Source organism: Scomber japonicus, chromosome 22 (assembly GCF_027409825.1).
Source record: "Scomber japonicus isolate fScoJap1 chromosome 22, fScoJap1.pri, whole genome shotgun sequence".
Lineage (NCBI taxonomy): Eukaryota > Metazoa > Chordata > Actinopteri > Scombriformes > Scombridae > Scomber > Scomber japonicus.
In genome coordinates, this window is record NC_070599.1 from 4,562,281 (window position 1) to 4,578,666 (window position 16,386).

The following is a 16,386-nucleotide window of genomic DNA, read 5'->3' on the forward strand; positions in this document are numbered from 1 at the left end:
CCGGTCGGGATTCCAAACCCACAGAGGAATAACAACCAAACTCTGCAGCTCCTCACAGATTCAGCTCAGTGATGCTTCTCATCAGTCCTCTCATATAAAAGCAATCTCTGACTAGCTCCACACTAACTGTCCAACACTCAAGTCAATGAGAACAAAGCAGAGCTCAGAGGAGAGTCAGTATGTACACTCTCCTATCAAATTAAGCCACTTAAAATAAACAGTAAAGCTAGATTAGATATGGTTCAAATCATCATATGCACTTTTATACTGAGAGATTATCATATTTAAATGACTTGCTGGTAATTGAGTTTCCCCTGTTCTCAATCATATGCACATAGCACATTACTTACTACAGGGCCACACCCCTTACATACACTGCACTACTCCATCCCCATGGGACTTTTTTGGGAGGGAAGGGGGTTCCTTTAATTTTTCGATTTCATATGGGATTTTTTGTGCATGTGTGTGTGTGTGTGGGGGGGGGGGGGGGTGCTTTTTGGGTTGCAAGGGGATTTTTTTCTTCTTAGCTGCAATACTGCAAGTGACCACTAGGAGTAATGGTTTTTAGGCCATCCGGCTCTTATAATACATCCATGAGTTCTACACACACTGTTCTGCTGCTGTAAATACTCAGCAGATCACCACACCTGTATTAGTCCACTGCTGAAAATAGTCCCTCAACAAAAGCACAAAAGCACTATTTCCTCATGTCTGAGTAACATTGGTTAAAAAAATACAGTGAGTTGAGCAGTGAGACTTCTTTTTAAAAACTACTGACTAAAACTGACACACATCTTTGGTTTTGGTCTTTTGATTGGGATTTTTTAACAGTAACATAAATAAATGTATGTTACTGTCAGCCTCATTGTTTAAAAGATAGAGACTCCATGATATAAATGTATCAAAATCTCAGTAGACGAATTAGCATAATGTCATATGCCCAATCCTAAAAACCATTATGTAATAAAGTATGACAAAGCACAATACCTCCATAGATGGAGCTTTGTTTTAAAGCAGTACTTTTTCTGGGATTTCCAATACATCTCCTAACTGTAACAATTGAAATGGTTGAGTCCTCTGTAAACTTTGATTTAAGAGTAGCTCCTCTGTTCTAAGAGGATGTTTACTTCTACTGCATTTTCTCCTCTGCTCATTTCAAACAATGTGATCCTCTTTGTTACTTAGCTGGCTAAAGCTTATTAGGTGTTACGATGATGTAATGCTCTTTGTTTCCTTCAATCTTTTGGCCTCAGCGTGACTGAAAACACTCACTGCTGAGCTCTGAGGAAAGTCTGTGCTCTGTGATCACATTAACATTAAGCTGTGTAACTGCACTTCACTCATATTTAACTGTTATTGGTGGAAAGTGTTTAGCTCTCCGTGCTTGTAATATATCATACTTTAGCTCACTCTGTCCTCCTTCACTTGACAAGAGGATTAGTTTCAATCCCGACTTGGCGAGACCGTACCTGAATACCACCGTGACAGTGTGGTGAATCAGCCAGGACTGTCACCCCACACACACACACACACACACACACACACACACACACACACACACACACACACACACACATAACTAGCAGGTATCAGAGTGAAACTGAGAGCTCTCCATCACACTAATACTAGACATTAGCACAAAGATAGTCCAGCTGCTGCAAAAACATGTATTCAAGCCTCAGTGTGTATTTGGCTCAGACGCAGCCTAGAAATTAAAGCTGAACAAATAACAAATGAGTCAGCAGCTGAAACACAGTGATGTCAGCAGCAGCTCTGTACAGTTTGCAGGTAAAGGCCTGTGGTTACAGTTAGTGATGAGATTCCTCTGAGTACTTGCAGAGTAAATCAACTGTCCTGACTGGAATAAACCACTCACACACTCAATCATGGAAATCAGTAGCCAATGGAAAGCGACAATGCTTGTTGAAGACATTTTACTATACTATTGATTTGTCAAAGCAGGAGAAGCTGTGGCAGTGTGTTGTGTGGTCGGTGCCATCTTTACCATTTGGAGCCAGGAGCTTCCAAATAAGCACACTTTCGCTAACATTAGCTACTTATCTAAATTAACAGAGCAATAATTACCTAAATGACCACTTATTAGAAGGTCTGAATACAGCAATTGAGACCATAAAGACTAATTGAAAAAAATATATTGACTTACTATTTTATGAGAGAATTTGATGCTTTTTAAGTGGGAGTCTATTGGAGCCAGCGCCTAGCAACCATCAGTGATACGAACACTTTAAAGCTACTTCTGTGTTGGCTTCAATTTCAAGCTGCGGTTGTTTCTTGCTTGCACTGTCACACTTAATTGAAATGTGGCCATGGTTCATGTTATTAGTCACAGGCTAAATGATCACTGTGCCAACATTCTACTGCAGTTCAACCTAAAAACTAAAATACTGATTACTTATTAGAAGAGACAGATATCTGTTTCTCACTTTTCTGAAGATTCCCTGGAATTCCGCAACCTCTTTATGACCCCTACTAGACCTCTAAAAGTAACAAATCCGCCTCAAAGACACATGGAACACCATCAAGACTTCCTCAAGGATTCCCAGAAGCGTCTCATTCACCCCTAAAACCACACAAAACCCTTTCCAAGACCTCTGGCACGCTGTTAAATCCTCTCCGAAGATCCTCTAGATGCCTTAAACCTTAAGAGTAGCCTTTAGTTCTTAATGACTCACCCAAGCTGGATTAGTTGTTTATCCAAGAACCTGCACTTGGATAAACACACCTTATCAAGTGTCATTATAAGTATGGGATGTAGCCATCACTTCCATAGTCATTAGGGTTGGGTTGCTGTAGAGGCAGGTGTGTGCGTGTGTGTGTGTTTACGTGTGTTCAAGGCTTCCTCATCCCACAGGGGCCTAGACCTTGGCTTGTTATGAGCAGATGGTCATAATTACCGGAGCACAGAAAAGCAGCAGCAGCAGCAGCAGCAGCAGCAGAGGATATGGGGGTGTTGATATAAATTGCAGCGTGGCCAGATTGATTTCAATAAACCTGGATGGGGGGTAATCCTCTTTCCAACAAGGCGAGGCCAAGGTAGCTCCCTTTAATCCACAATGTCATCTATACCTTGCCTCGCCATTAGGTTTCACTCTCTGTTGTCGTTGGCAACAACACTTTATAACATCCTGTGTAAGTCAGTCGGCTACATGACAGAGTGACAGCCAGGCCTGCTGTCACTGTGTGAGCTCGACACTCAAAATAACAAGTTTTAAGTGAAAGCCTCCACATTTAAACCTGTGACACAAAACTCAACTGAAAGAAGAGCTCACCTTAAATACAAAGGCTCAGAGTGGGTTAACCCTTAAATGCACGAGTGACTGGATCCTGCACTCTTCCATAAGTGGGTCAAAAATGACCCGTATTAGAATAAAGGTGTTTAGGTTAAGAAAAATAATTTGTATTATATTTTGTATTATATTTTGGTCCACACAAGTATGATTTTCAGGCTCGAAATATTTTTATTTTTCACTTTAACATCTGTGTGGTCCACAAAATATATTCCTGATACAGTTGATAAGAAACAAAGGTTCCCATGGTCATTTTTGACCCACCTATGGAAGCTTAGAGTAGTAATAAAACAAATTGAGTTTGGTAAAATGTATAAAAGGTAAATTAAAAATGTAAATAGCATGATGTCAATGACATGTTATCGAGGAATAGCTGGAATATGAAATGATAACTTTTCATTAAAAAGACATTGCAAGAAAACAACCTCACCGGGTCATTTTTGACCCACTTATGCAGGGTTAAAAAAGAGGAACCTTTTTTTTAACGTGTTGTTACTTTTTTCTTTGAAATCCACTTAAAGCGAGCACCAACAAACTTCTTTCACAAAGCTGGAACTATATATGGTTTTACTTAAAGGGGAAAATAAATACCTCATAAAATAACTTAACTTTGATATACACAGCAAAGCAAAGAGTTTGACTTAAAGATAACGCTACGAGTGCTGAGCAATGTATGCTAATGACAGCACTTAGCTCGTACCGTTTATTAAAAGAAAACTAACATTATGAGCCCATTGGAAATATTGACTTCTTATTGAAACAACAGCAGTTTGGTGAAGTAGACATGTGCCGAAGTATAAGGTGGTTGCTCATGAAGGTATACTTCATATTTGAATAGGTTTAATAGTAACAGTCGTTAAGAAGAAATGAAACTGCGTAACTACTAATGAGTGGCAGCTGCGGAAGGATGCCTCCTCACCGTAGAACACAGAGGCAGGTGGCGGTAAAACAAAAGGCGCATCTCATAATAACAGCTAGCTCGCTAGTACTGCTTTGTCAAATTTAAAGGAAACAGCGGCAGTTAAACTGACCTGCGTGTGTAATGTCGGACAGGTCGTAGTTCTTGGCGCTGCGAGGAAACTCCTTCAGTTTTCGGTTGGACAGGTTGAGAGCCCCGCTGGCTGCAGCGTCTTCCAGCGCTTTCTCCACGCTGCGGCTGGCCGCTACTGTGGCCGGCAGCTGGGCTCCATCCCCAGCAGCCATCAAACGTACAGGTCCGCCTCCCTCTTCTACTTTGTTGGAAGGGTCCTCTCCACTTTCATACCCCGTAGGTCCTTATAAAGTCCCAAGCCGAGCGCTCCTCCACGCAAAACTTATTTGAAAGTACCGAGTGAAGCTGAGAAAAAAGCAGTAAACGCCGTGAGTTGTGTCTGCTTCACTCACACAACACAACGGGGCTCACAGTCTCCACTACTGAACCAGAGCCGCGGTTCGAGCTGTCAATCTTAGAGGAAGTTGCGTCAAGTTAGCGAGTGTCACAACAGCGTTACAGGAAACCAGCAGCGACTTCCCCCTTCTAAATAAAAGCACAAATATTACCACAAAGAACAATAAGAACCATCCTAGCTTTGTTCAGTCTATTGTGACCACAGCTGTGTACATGACTGCTTTCAGACACAGGAGATAAATAAATAAAACACAATATTCCTGACGTAATACGACTAGTCTATTTGATTATTAACTTTGTATAATTATCTTTGTGTGTGTTTACCTTTTGTTGGTCTTTTGGGAGTGATGTCTCTGCAACAAAGAGCTGCTCCTACATTCACTATTGTTCAGCAGTGACTCAAATCTGATCTCAAAGGCCTATTTGTCCCCCAAAACATTACTCCTGGCTACATGGTGATGTGTATGGGAACACATTATTTCACAGGTCATAATTACCCAATAATTTTCCAGGACATTTACTAGAAAGATTAAAGATTCTTTGTTGAATAGAAGAATTATTGGGCAAATGAGAACTACCAGTTTGTAGGTTTGAGCATGCATCCGATCCAACCAATTAATACATAACTAAATGAATAAAATAAATAACAATATGGGTAAGTAAGCACTGTGAAAAGGCTATTGAACAGGCACAGCTGCAGTTAGTAATTAGTATGTTGTTTGTGCTACTTAATAAGAAACTCAAACATTGACAATTATAATAGCTGACATTATTATATTAGCTGCAGCTGTGTTTAACCTGCTAAAATCCATCTGTTAAATAGGTCAGAGAATTTTAACCAGACACACCAGATGGTTTGTTACACAGAACCGTCTGAGGGAAGGCACTTTCAAAGACATACTTGGCAGGTGATTGGATGTCTGTTACTGTCTATCTGCATCTTACCTTACAAGGCAGCTGGATTCACTATGCTGATGGATCTCTTGATGTCATGATTGAATGAAGAGAATTCATCTTTACACTACAGTGTGGCCGCCAACAGACAATGAACCCCGGATATCGAGAATACCTACAGATGACATGATAATCAATTTACATGTCCAAGATTTATTCCTGGACTTTCACTTTTAAAACTGCCATGATGTAATATTGACATTCTCCAAACATCCCAACATGTGGTCACAAAGGTTATGTTGTCAGGACTTTATTTGCACATGTTTTGGTTAACTGCCAGAAAACCTAGAGTTTAGAATAGTTGAACAGCGAATAAGATACGAAAACCCAGAGACTTTCCGGTGTGATTTTGGGAGGATAGCTATTGAATATATCACCTCAAATTTTCTAAATTCCTTGCATGAATTCCTTCCAACATGAACTGATGCTGTGGATAACTTGTTTAATATGCAATTGTTGTCAAAGGAGTAAAATGTGCAATACACATAGTGGCATAAACCTTTAACTAACAGCAAGCAAGATGAGTAAAGAAGCCATTAAGTTAATGTACATTGCCTAGTTTTGATCACTATAAAGTGGACATCCTCACATGTTTGCTGGAAGCAGACACTGCAACTTGCTGTGAATCATGTAAAATATGTTTTAAATACATTCATAATCTTTTCTCAATGCACATCTTTCTTTACACATCTTTTACATAATATTATAGCCTAATTGTATCACTTTTGTAGCTACTTACTTATTATTTATTGTTCTTTATTATTATTTTTTATTGATGTTCTTTCTAGTTTTACTATCAACTTTGCTGCTGTAATACTGTAAATATCCCCACCGTATGACTAATAAAAGAATATCTTCCAACCAGAACATTATCGTTTAATGAGTTTTATTTTGATAGGTACTAACCGGATGTCTGAAACCGCGTGTCTCTCCACCTGGCTGAGAGGGTTTCGGCGAGGGTGCAGCTCGTGCAGCCAGTGCGAGGGAGGTATAGTAAGAGGGGCGCGGCCACAACGCGAGTATTTTTGAGTGACACCGCGGGGGCGGGGCTTCTGTTTGTTCATTGACTGGAGACACAAAGTTACTGATGCTAAAAAGCACCAATCAGAGTAGTGCAGACTAATTTTTCTGAATCAAAACAACAACCAATCCAAAGCTCTGTGTGATCCAATTAATGTCCCATTTATCATGAATGAGAGCTCCTGACATGCTGATTGAATTTGTTGAATTGGAGCTGATCTTCACTCTCCATTACAGTAATGAGAAACTACAAGGAAGCCAAACAAAGTGTGTAGAGGTTCCAGTGTGTTCCTGTGTGTGTATTTGTGTGTATAAACTGAACACACACACACACACGTGTCTAAAAGGTCTATATAAGTGCAAATGCAGAGTCAGCAGGACTACATTGTCCTCCTCATGCCTCCCGTGAGGTTTATAACCCATTCTTATTCTTCCATTCTTTCAGGACCAGATGACTCCCCTCCTGCATGCACACACACACACACACACACACACACACACACACACACTCTTCTGCATCCATTAGCATTGTCCCCTCCTCTCTGCCCTCCATCCCTTCCTCCTTTAGCCCTTGTTTCCTCCCTCCCTCCCTCTCCAGCGTCCCATTGGACCATCTGTCAAAGTCCTGCTGGACTAGTCACCCAGCTGCGACCAGCATGATTGTGTGTATGTGTGTTTATGTGTTTGTGTGTGTGTGTGGGGGGGGGGGGGGGGGGGGGGGGGTAACTTTCACTATATGCAGTTGTAAAAATCCATGAACAGTAAGTGGTTAACTCACTGTGCACATTGTATTTATGAGATTATAATGAAGCTATCATACCTCCCCCACCCGAGGGAGACTTGTAATATTGCTTGGCATGCCATTTTCAGATTTTCTTTGTTTTTCCATTCTGTAAGCCTACACAGAAGCAATATAGGGCTTGTAATGTAAAGTGCTGTTAGTTGTATGGCATGTCAACTCATATAATAACTGTGGTTGACGATGCATAGAAACATCAATAATTAACAAATGAATTAGGGCATGCATTTTTGTGACATAGATTTGCAGGAAATATCTTTTTTCTATATAACCTGCTCCCTGATATCAGCAGCTCTGTGTGATAAATCATGAACTGCAACTTTAGAAAACACATGTTAAAACACATAGAAACAAAAAAGACTAAACATAAATAAATAAACATGCCACAAGGAAGCACAATCAAATGTGATGTAAATATAGAAAACACACTGTGTAAAAATGATTACTGTAAATTCACAGTAATTATTTTACAGTCATTTACATGAAATCACAGTAATGTATACTAGTTGTAATGTCTACAGCAAACCTGACACAATATTACTGTGAAAATACAATATTATATGTAAAATTACAATATGATAATGTGATTATTATCTGAAATCAATGTAAATTCACAATTGACAGTAATATTGCAGCAACGTATTGTGTTTTCACATTAAACCAATCACTTAATCACTGTTAAACTATAATATTTTATGGCTAAATGACTCTACTTACTTAACTTATGATTGAGGTATAGTATTTGTGTTGGTAGAACAATGATACAATAACAGTCAGTTTATATCAGGAAATATTAGGATCCAGACTGCTGGTACACACATTAAAGGAACAGTTCACATATGGTGAAGTAATTATTCGGAAAAAACAACAATATGTACTGTTTACAGTTGGCCAACAGTAAGTGTATTAAGGTTCAATGGGCATTCTGAAAGGCATTGGCACAGTCCGTAAACCTTATATTAACCCTCCTGTTGTCTTCCTGTCAACCTTTTGTCCAACTTTTGCCCTCCTAGGTCAAAGTTGACCCGGTCTGGTTTGCCTCTTTATAAAGCATAAGGTCAAATTTGACCCAATGAGATGATTTATCACGTTTGTGAAGTCTCATCAAAAAGTAGTTTTATTTGGCATTTGGATTCCCAGATGATATTGAAAAAGAAATTAGTACACGTAAAGGTGGTTTGATGTAAATAATAATTATTGCATTTTGTAAATACAAATGTGTGATTTGGGGGAATCAAAAAGGAAGATGGAGTTGCATATCTATAGATGGAGGTCATATTAAAGGATGTCTAACATAAACTTTGAGGTGTAATCATACACTGCATAAGTGTGTGAAAGAATCACAGTTCTGAATAAGGTTACAAGGATTTTATGATGGATTTGAAAAGCACTTTAAATGTACTTTTCACTTAATTTACCATATAATAGAACTGTGAAAGCGTGGGGCAACTCATTTAACTCATATAATTCATATCCATACATAAAAGATGTAATATGAATTCTAAGTAAGATTAATCTGCTTTTCTGATGCTGGCACCAGTTTAAACTAGCACTGGAGACTGTATGAAACTTACAGCCATGACTAATAATCATTTTTAGAAAGGGAGATAGTTTTGCCAGAAGTATCACTCAACAATTACAGTGGTGTATAAAGGCTGTTTTTAAAGGGGGACATGCCCGAGCACTCCCATCTCTACACTTCTGAATAAGAGCATCAATGTTTAACTTTAGAATGAGTTATGTTACGTTAGCTTAACATAGACAATAGCTTTGATGACCGGTTCAGAGAACAGTTGACACACACTATTATCAGGCCATGAAAACTAACAAGGAGGAAAGCTTAATGTTCTCAAGTAATATAAATTGAAGTTTTATCAAACATCTGCCTTTGAAAGAATACTTCTACATTTGGGTTAATACGCTCGTTAGCTTTTTTTTCTGAAAGTGAGATAGGAGGATTGATATTAATCCTGTGTGTGTGTTGAACTACAGAGCTGGAGTCAGGATACGGTTAGCTTAGCTTAGCATAAAGACTGGGAAAAAAAGGGGGATGTGGATACATTTCTAAAATACAACTTCTAACAACAGTGTTTAATATGAAAGGTTTTCATTTTAAGTAGAGTTACTTACTGGAAAAAGTTGATGCAAAGACGCTGGCTGAATATGTTTCAACTTGAGCAAAAAATTAGCGTGTATCTGCTAGCTTTAAAAATCTGCTTCATGAAGAGCCGAGAGGAAAAAGGAGAGAGAGTCAGGGGAAATAAAGAGTTTTTAGTGAGTTCTGAAATTAGTCAAAGTCTGAGCCAGGGGTGGATTGGCCATTGGGAGTACCAGGACCAGAACCTTTCTTCGTGCCTACAGTCCAACTTGTTCATGAAGGACATTGATCTAACAACATAACACATATGTAGCCTATGATGCTTTACATATTTTTTTCAGTCAGTGTTTTTGGTTTATTGCTCGTTCAACAGGTTCACATTATACAGTTAAAACTAATTCAAGCCTATTCAAGTCTCCAGGATATAAGGGATACTGTTCAGTATACTACTGTTATTAAGGGCTTGTGTGTTTAAATGTACATCAACGCCAGTTGGCACAGTATTTGCACGCGGATTGTAGTGGGCTGATCTGGACCAAAAAGTCCAGGGCTGAATTTTTGTCCCAGTCCAGGCCTGGTCTAAGCTGAAACAAACACTCACATACACAGATTCATTGCTAACCTCACAGTTAACGTCTGTATAGATGCTACATTGGCTATTTGGAGGGAATCAACACAAACCTTCCAGCAGTCAAAATCATGCAAATTGTGTGAAGTAAACATTTGCTTCGGTTTCTGTCTTTACTCATCATTAGAATAGTGAAATCCTTACTAGTAATCTTAAACTTTTGTGTATTTGGATATATTGTATATATTCTAAGCTAATAAACACTAGAAACTCATTGTGGTAGCTATAATATATCACATTAGTTTGGCAGCTTTAATAAAATAAACACACGAGAGGTCAGCAGACAGAAGGACAATCACACACTGATGTAGATGAGCTGGAATACACACACACACACACACACACACACACACACACACACACACACACACACACACACACACACACACACACACACTCACTCTGTCTGTGTGAGCAATGCAACATGAGCTAAGAACAAAAGAGGCAGCAACATAAACTCCAGCTTCCTATTAATGCTAATGAGTGTGAATATTCATCCTCTTCATTGACCCACATGCTTTTGGGATGAAGTCATCAGATAACACAATGACTAATCTAAAGAGCTGAATTCCTAGTGTTGGTTTGTATTCATTTATAATTTACCTCACTGTTTTTGTTTTTCTTGAAATATAGATATGATTCAGCTTGATTACATTTATTAAAGATCTGTTTTCAGTTCAGTAAACCAGTAGCTTCTACTTGAACATCTCCTGAGTCTTTTCCCACCAAACATTTCTGTTTTCTTTATGTTTTTACTACGGTCCCAGCAGGCAGAGTGACATCACATTTTCTCACGCTCTTTGTCCATCCCGTCTTCCTTTGAGCTCTCCCTCTCTTCCTGTCTCATCCTCGTGTTTTTCCCCATGTGGGTTGTTGCTGGTTTCCTGACCCACTTCCCTCTCTCATGTAGAAGACATATGTTAATATGTTGTATGCTTTTCAAACTTCTGTGTAGGCCATGATGTTTTGTTTTTCTAAGAGTCTTCCTTATGAGCACTGTGCTTTAAATATATAAATCCACTCCACTACTTATGGTATGGCAAAGGTCATATCTCCAATTTGGTAGGCCACTCTTAAATTCTGATGTATGATAACATTATATAAGGATTATATAAGGATTAAATTAAAAAATAACTAAGCCAAAGTTCTAATCCTATGTTATTGTGTTAAATGTTCAGTTATCATGTTAATATGCCAAACATAAAGTAGGTAATTTAATTTTTTAAATATTTTAAATATTTTCAAATGTAAATCCTTCTGTTTTCACGTTTAAAATGTAAAATTAAAAAATGCACTATTCTTCTTGGTGAATATATAAATGTGATTGATTGGATACATCAAACAGAACATATAATCACTCTACACTTGATGATTAGTGTTTAGGTTGTAGCTGCTAGACGGGCTATATCACAATGGTGTGTTTTTGAGTGTATGTTGGCCATAACTTTGTTTACATTTGCAAAGAATGTGGTTGAGGTGTGATTTATTGTGGCTTGAGGTGGGGACAGGAAAGAGTCATGCTCCGATAAGTTCGTACTCATAGCAAATTGAATATTTTCATCCTCTGCCAACTTTTCTAACAATGCAAGTGAGGGGTGGAGGCCATTTGCCACTGCTAAGTAGTGGTTAGCCTAGCCTTAGCATAGGAACAGTTAGCCTGGATAAATATTCCTACTGACTCCTCTAATGCTCATTAGTTAACATACTTATCATACTTAAACAGAAATGTAAATTTGTAGGTTTTGGGGATATTATATAAATTGTGTGCTGGAGCTGTTTCTTGACAAATAACCGCTGGGTGCAGTGATTGTGTGCAGCTTCCATGAGTCTCTTCATTAAAGTCAGGTTGCAAGAATTGGTGACACTGTGCCTCTACGGATCACTATACCCAAACCTGTGCTCACTGATTCATTCTAGCAGCTTACACGATAGCTGGAGACGCTGCATATAAGCACTGTGGGCAGGTGGAAAAACTGTTGTCAAGAAATAGTTCCAACACATGACTCCCCCTCAAACCAAAAAATGTTGTTTTTATATGTCTGTTTGAGTGTGAATTAAACAAATAAGTTATACTGTGTAAATGAGCTTTAGAGGTGTTGGCTGGTGTATTTCTGAACTTTGGACAGAGCCAGGCTAGCTGTTTCCCTCTGTTTCCAGTCTTTATGCTAAGCTAGGCTAATAACATCCTGACCCCAGCTCTGTACTGAACACACAGACATGAAACTGAATCTGATCACACTCTCATAAAGATATGTATATTTCCAAAAGAAATAGAAATATAGAAATATACTTCATGTCACACATACTGTATAAATATATTAATTGTGAGCTATCATATAACAGGTTACAGTTGCATGGTATAGGAATTATGTAAAGCTGACAAGATATAACATCATTTTGCATATACAGTCAAGATCGAAATTATTCATACCCCTGGCAAATTTTGACTTAAACTTACTTTTATCAGAGACATTATAATAAGAGGACTTTGCTTTTATTCAACCAGCAAGTTGTTTTTTGACCGGAAGTGACACAGGCGTCTCCAAGAAGATAAAAAGACGATGTACAAAAGGCATCATTGTGGTAAAAAAAATATTTCAGTCAGCTTTAATTTACATTTGAACAAAAAGTGGCATGTCCAAAAGGGGTATGAATAATTTGGGGCTTGACTGTGTGTCATAAAGCTTATTCACCTTTAGTTAAGAATAGTATTGGGTGTTGCAGTTGATGTGTTACTGCTTCCTGTTTCATTGGCAACCGTGGTTTCCCCTTCAAAACGAAACTTTCAACTGATGACAAACGTCCTGCGCAAAACTCTCAGTGGTCTCTCACATCGGGGGTTACCGAGGGAGCCATCTAATAAATGAAAAACCACAAGTGGAAGAACTGAGGGCGGAAATGGGGACAGATGGAAGGATACTGAAGGGCTAATAGACTCTGAAAACTGTCAGAAACAGAGCATTTAAAGCTTAGTGACAGAGAGCAGGAGGAACTGAGAGGTGATTGACGGTGACTGAAGAAAGGGAGGGAGGAGAGAATGAGCGAGCGTGGTAGGGGGTCAAGGGAGAGAGTGAGTGAGTGACTGACTGCTGAAAGGGGAGTATGCCTGAGAATGAATGGTATGTGATTTAGACGTGACCAGCCCACTACCAGCTGTGCATGTTGTCTCAGACAGACAGACACACACGCACGCATACACACATGGATAGTCTTATCAAGTCCTAACACACACACCCTGACTGGAGCCTGTAACATGAGCACTGAGGTAAGGTAGAATAAAAAAAGGGAGCTCTGGATTAATGGCTCTTCATCAGTCACTGTTCCTTCAACTGTTGCTGATATCAGGATTAACTTGACCTATAACCCCATAAAACATCACCCAGTTAAAATCTATAGAATCTTTTCTGTCTGAGTTCCTTCATTCAATAATTTAAAACAAATTAAACAATGAGTCTCTTAATTGATCGCCCATTTTGTCCTTTTTTTGTCCTTTAAAGCCCCCCTCAACTCAAAGATCTTTCTGCTTCTTGTTCCTTGATGTCTGAGCTTCACTGAGCAGAATGATGCATGTGCAGAGTGATCGTTCTACCCGTTTCCAACCAAAATGCAATGTACAACATAAGTGTAGGAGCCATGTGTTTGAGTTAGGTTAAATGTAATGTTCCTCTAAAAACACTAGGGGGTGCATGATAAAGGTCCAGCCAGGCACAGGTTATTTAAGTTCATACCACATTCACAGGTGTTGCTGATGAAAGATAGTGAACAGTTTTGACTGTGCTTGACTATTTTTTGGGCTATTTGTTTTAATTTTAAACTGCTACTACTGAAAAAGAGCCTATCGGTTTTTTTTGAGTACATGTTTTAACAATAACTGCCATTAGCAGCCAGTGTATACACATGTATGCACTCACACAGGTAAGTCTGAATCTAGGGAGTAATCAGCGTCATTTGATTTTAAATGTGTGACGGTGTTCATGTCTGAGTGATTGGGTGTAGGGAGGCACATGGTTTTGGAGAAAGTGCTATTTTTACTTCTACTCTTAAATTTCAGATATAGATATTGCAGTTAATGTCACAGCCAGAGTTACTGCTGACTTTTCAGGTTAGTGTTTTACATGTGAAGCATATCATCAGTTTATAAAATATCCATTAAGACCACCCAGCAGAATGTTCTTAAAGTGAGCTATACCTTAACTGTATTAAAATACAGTCATGAATGTGTTTGAATGAGGTAGGGTCCGGTCCATGGATGTGGTGACGGGTGAAGTGCTGGTACAGTTGTTGGTGCAGAGGGTGTAAAGGGACGGTGGCAATGAATTATGTTGAAGTCTGAACTGACTTCAACAAAGAAAACTGAAGTGAAGTCGACTCGTGATTCCAGATGTTGAAGAAGGGAGTGGGGGAGATCTGCCACAAAATCCTCCCTCTCCCCTCTACTCCCACCCTTTCCTACTGCTCCCAAAACAAAGCAGACGTTCTTTGCACACAAATTAACAAATTAAAGGAATGAATATGATAAAGACAGTTAAATATCTAAAAAATAATGTTCTGGCATCTTATGAGGGAGTGAAGTGTACTCATACCAAAGAGAAAGGGTGGGAGGGGGATCTTAAGTTCAATGACAATGTCTCTAGAACCTTCTAGAAGTGTATCCCTAAAAAATGTGTGCATACCACACAGTTTCTTTAATTATGAGCCACTGTGACTACTTCACTGATTTAGTGTTGGACTTCTTTAAAGTTGGAAGACTTGTTAGACACAGATTTTTTAAAGTAACAATAGTTCTTCAAAAAACACTACTTAGTTCAGTCTGATATAGAGATCAGATGAAACATATTTGACTAGATTTGTGGTGGAAGTGATGTTATGGGTGTGTTTGGGGTGGATACTGTATATTCAACAGTGGGCCTTCACTGCCCCCATGTGGCTATAGTAAGAAATTACAACACTATAATGAAGTCAGCGTTAATATAATTGCGTGTGTGGTGAAAAACATTTATCCTGCTTATCCAGTTTGGAACATTGAGTTTAGATAAAGGATGATTGGATCAAACGTCTTTGGAAAATAAGCCTCTGTTTATCACACACATGAAGTATTAAAATGGATTGAAGAGCACAATAATGTATTTTTTGTTTTTAATCTGTACATTTTTGATAAGGTATTTAAACTTTTAAACTTCTAGCTATAATTAAAAATAAATGTGTATTCTAATCATGTGTGTTTTATGCTTGTTTGTTCCCCTGTTTGCAAAATATTTCAAAGCTCTAGGTTGCATATACACTATGTTTCCTCATGACCACACTACCAACAAATGAGAACTGAAATGATCACTTCAAGAAAAACATTTCCTGTGGAAAAATACTAAATCCTTTCTGTTACACTCCTAATTGTAGTCAAATACAGTCAGATATTGGGTCTAAAATACAATGGAAACAGCCTATAAAATAACCATGTGTTTGTAATTGTAGAATGTGAACTGTTCCTACATTCCTAAAACCCTAAATTCACAAAATCCAGAATAAACCCAGAGAGTGAGAGAATGAAAAACTCCCATAAAAGGGTAAAGCAGCAACTCCCTGTGATCAACTGTACAATTTATGTGTAGAAATACTCTTTTATACATAGGCAATGATAAAACAATGAGTCACTTTTGCAGATATGTTATTACTAATGAGTTACTTTTTGTAGTTTTATAATATATTGACATTTCATTGCCAATTGGACGGTGTTTTATGTATTGCAGTAAATCACATTGATGTTATTAGTTAGGATTGTGCTTGTCATGGTTGATGTTATGATAAATGGAAATTTTCCAAACAAACAGATGTTTCCCATATTTTCAGTTAACTCGAACTTTTGAAGACACACCTTCAAATGTTATGTAATTTCTTTCATTTCTTAATCAAATAAAAGAATAACTTGCTGGTGAAATAATGCAGATTTCACAATTAAAACTAACTTTTTTCTGTTATTATGGAAAAGACAATGGGACGGACTATGCAAATATTACAACTACATTACCCGTCGGCACTTTAAACGGAAACGTGCCATTTTTCCCGCAAAATTGGGGTCATCGCTTGTTCATTGGATGAACGCTGTGCCAAGAAACACATGACCGAATATGATTGGCTAGCGCGCTTTCTGCAGTTACCCGGATAAAGGTCGGCTATATATATAGGAACATTGTTGGA

At 38.4% G+C, this 16,386-nt stretch overlaps 1 protein-coding gene across 4 annotated transcripts in view; it reads right to left on the reverse strand.

Moving 5' to 3' along the window:
• Positions 1 to 5,671, reverse strand: part of lrch4 (leucine-rich repeats and calponin homology (CH) domain containing 4) — a 48,435-nt gene extending 42,764 nt beyond the window's left edge. For 3 of the 4 annotated variants that reach the window (XM_053343024.1, XM_053343023.1, XM_053343021.1), the window contains exon 1: positions 4,340 to 4,741. In XM_053343024.1, the coding sequence (XP_053198999.1) occupies positions 4,340 to 4,511 (172 nt within the window). In that variant the 5' untranslated portion in view covers positions 4,512 to 4,741. Of the gene's footprint in view, positions 1 to 4,339; positions 4,742 to 5,640 lie in introns of those variants that run through there. The other variant, XM_053343022.1, reaches the window with a different exon arrangement.
• Between the last annotated feature and the right edge of the window lie 10,715 nt (positions 5,672 to 16,386).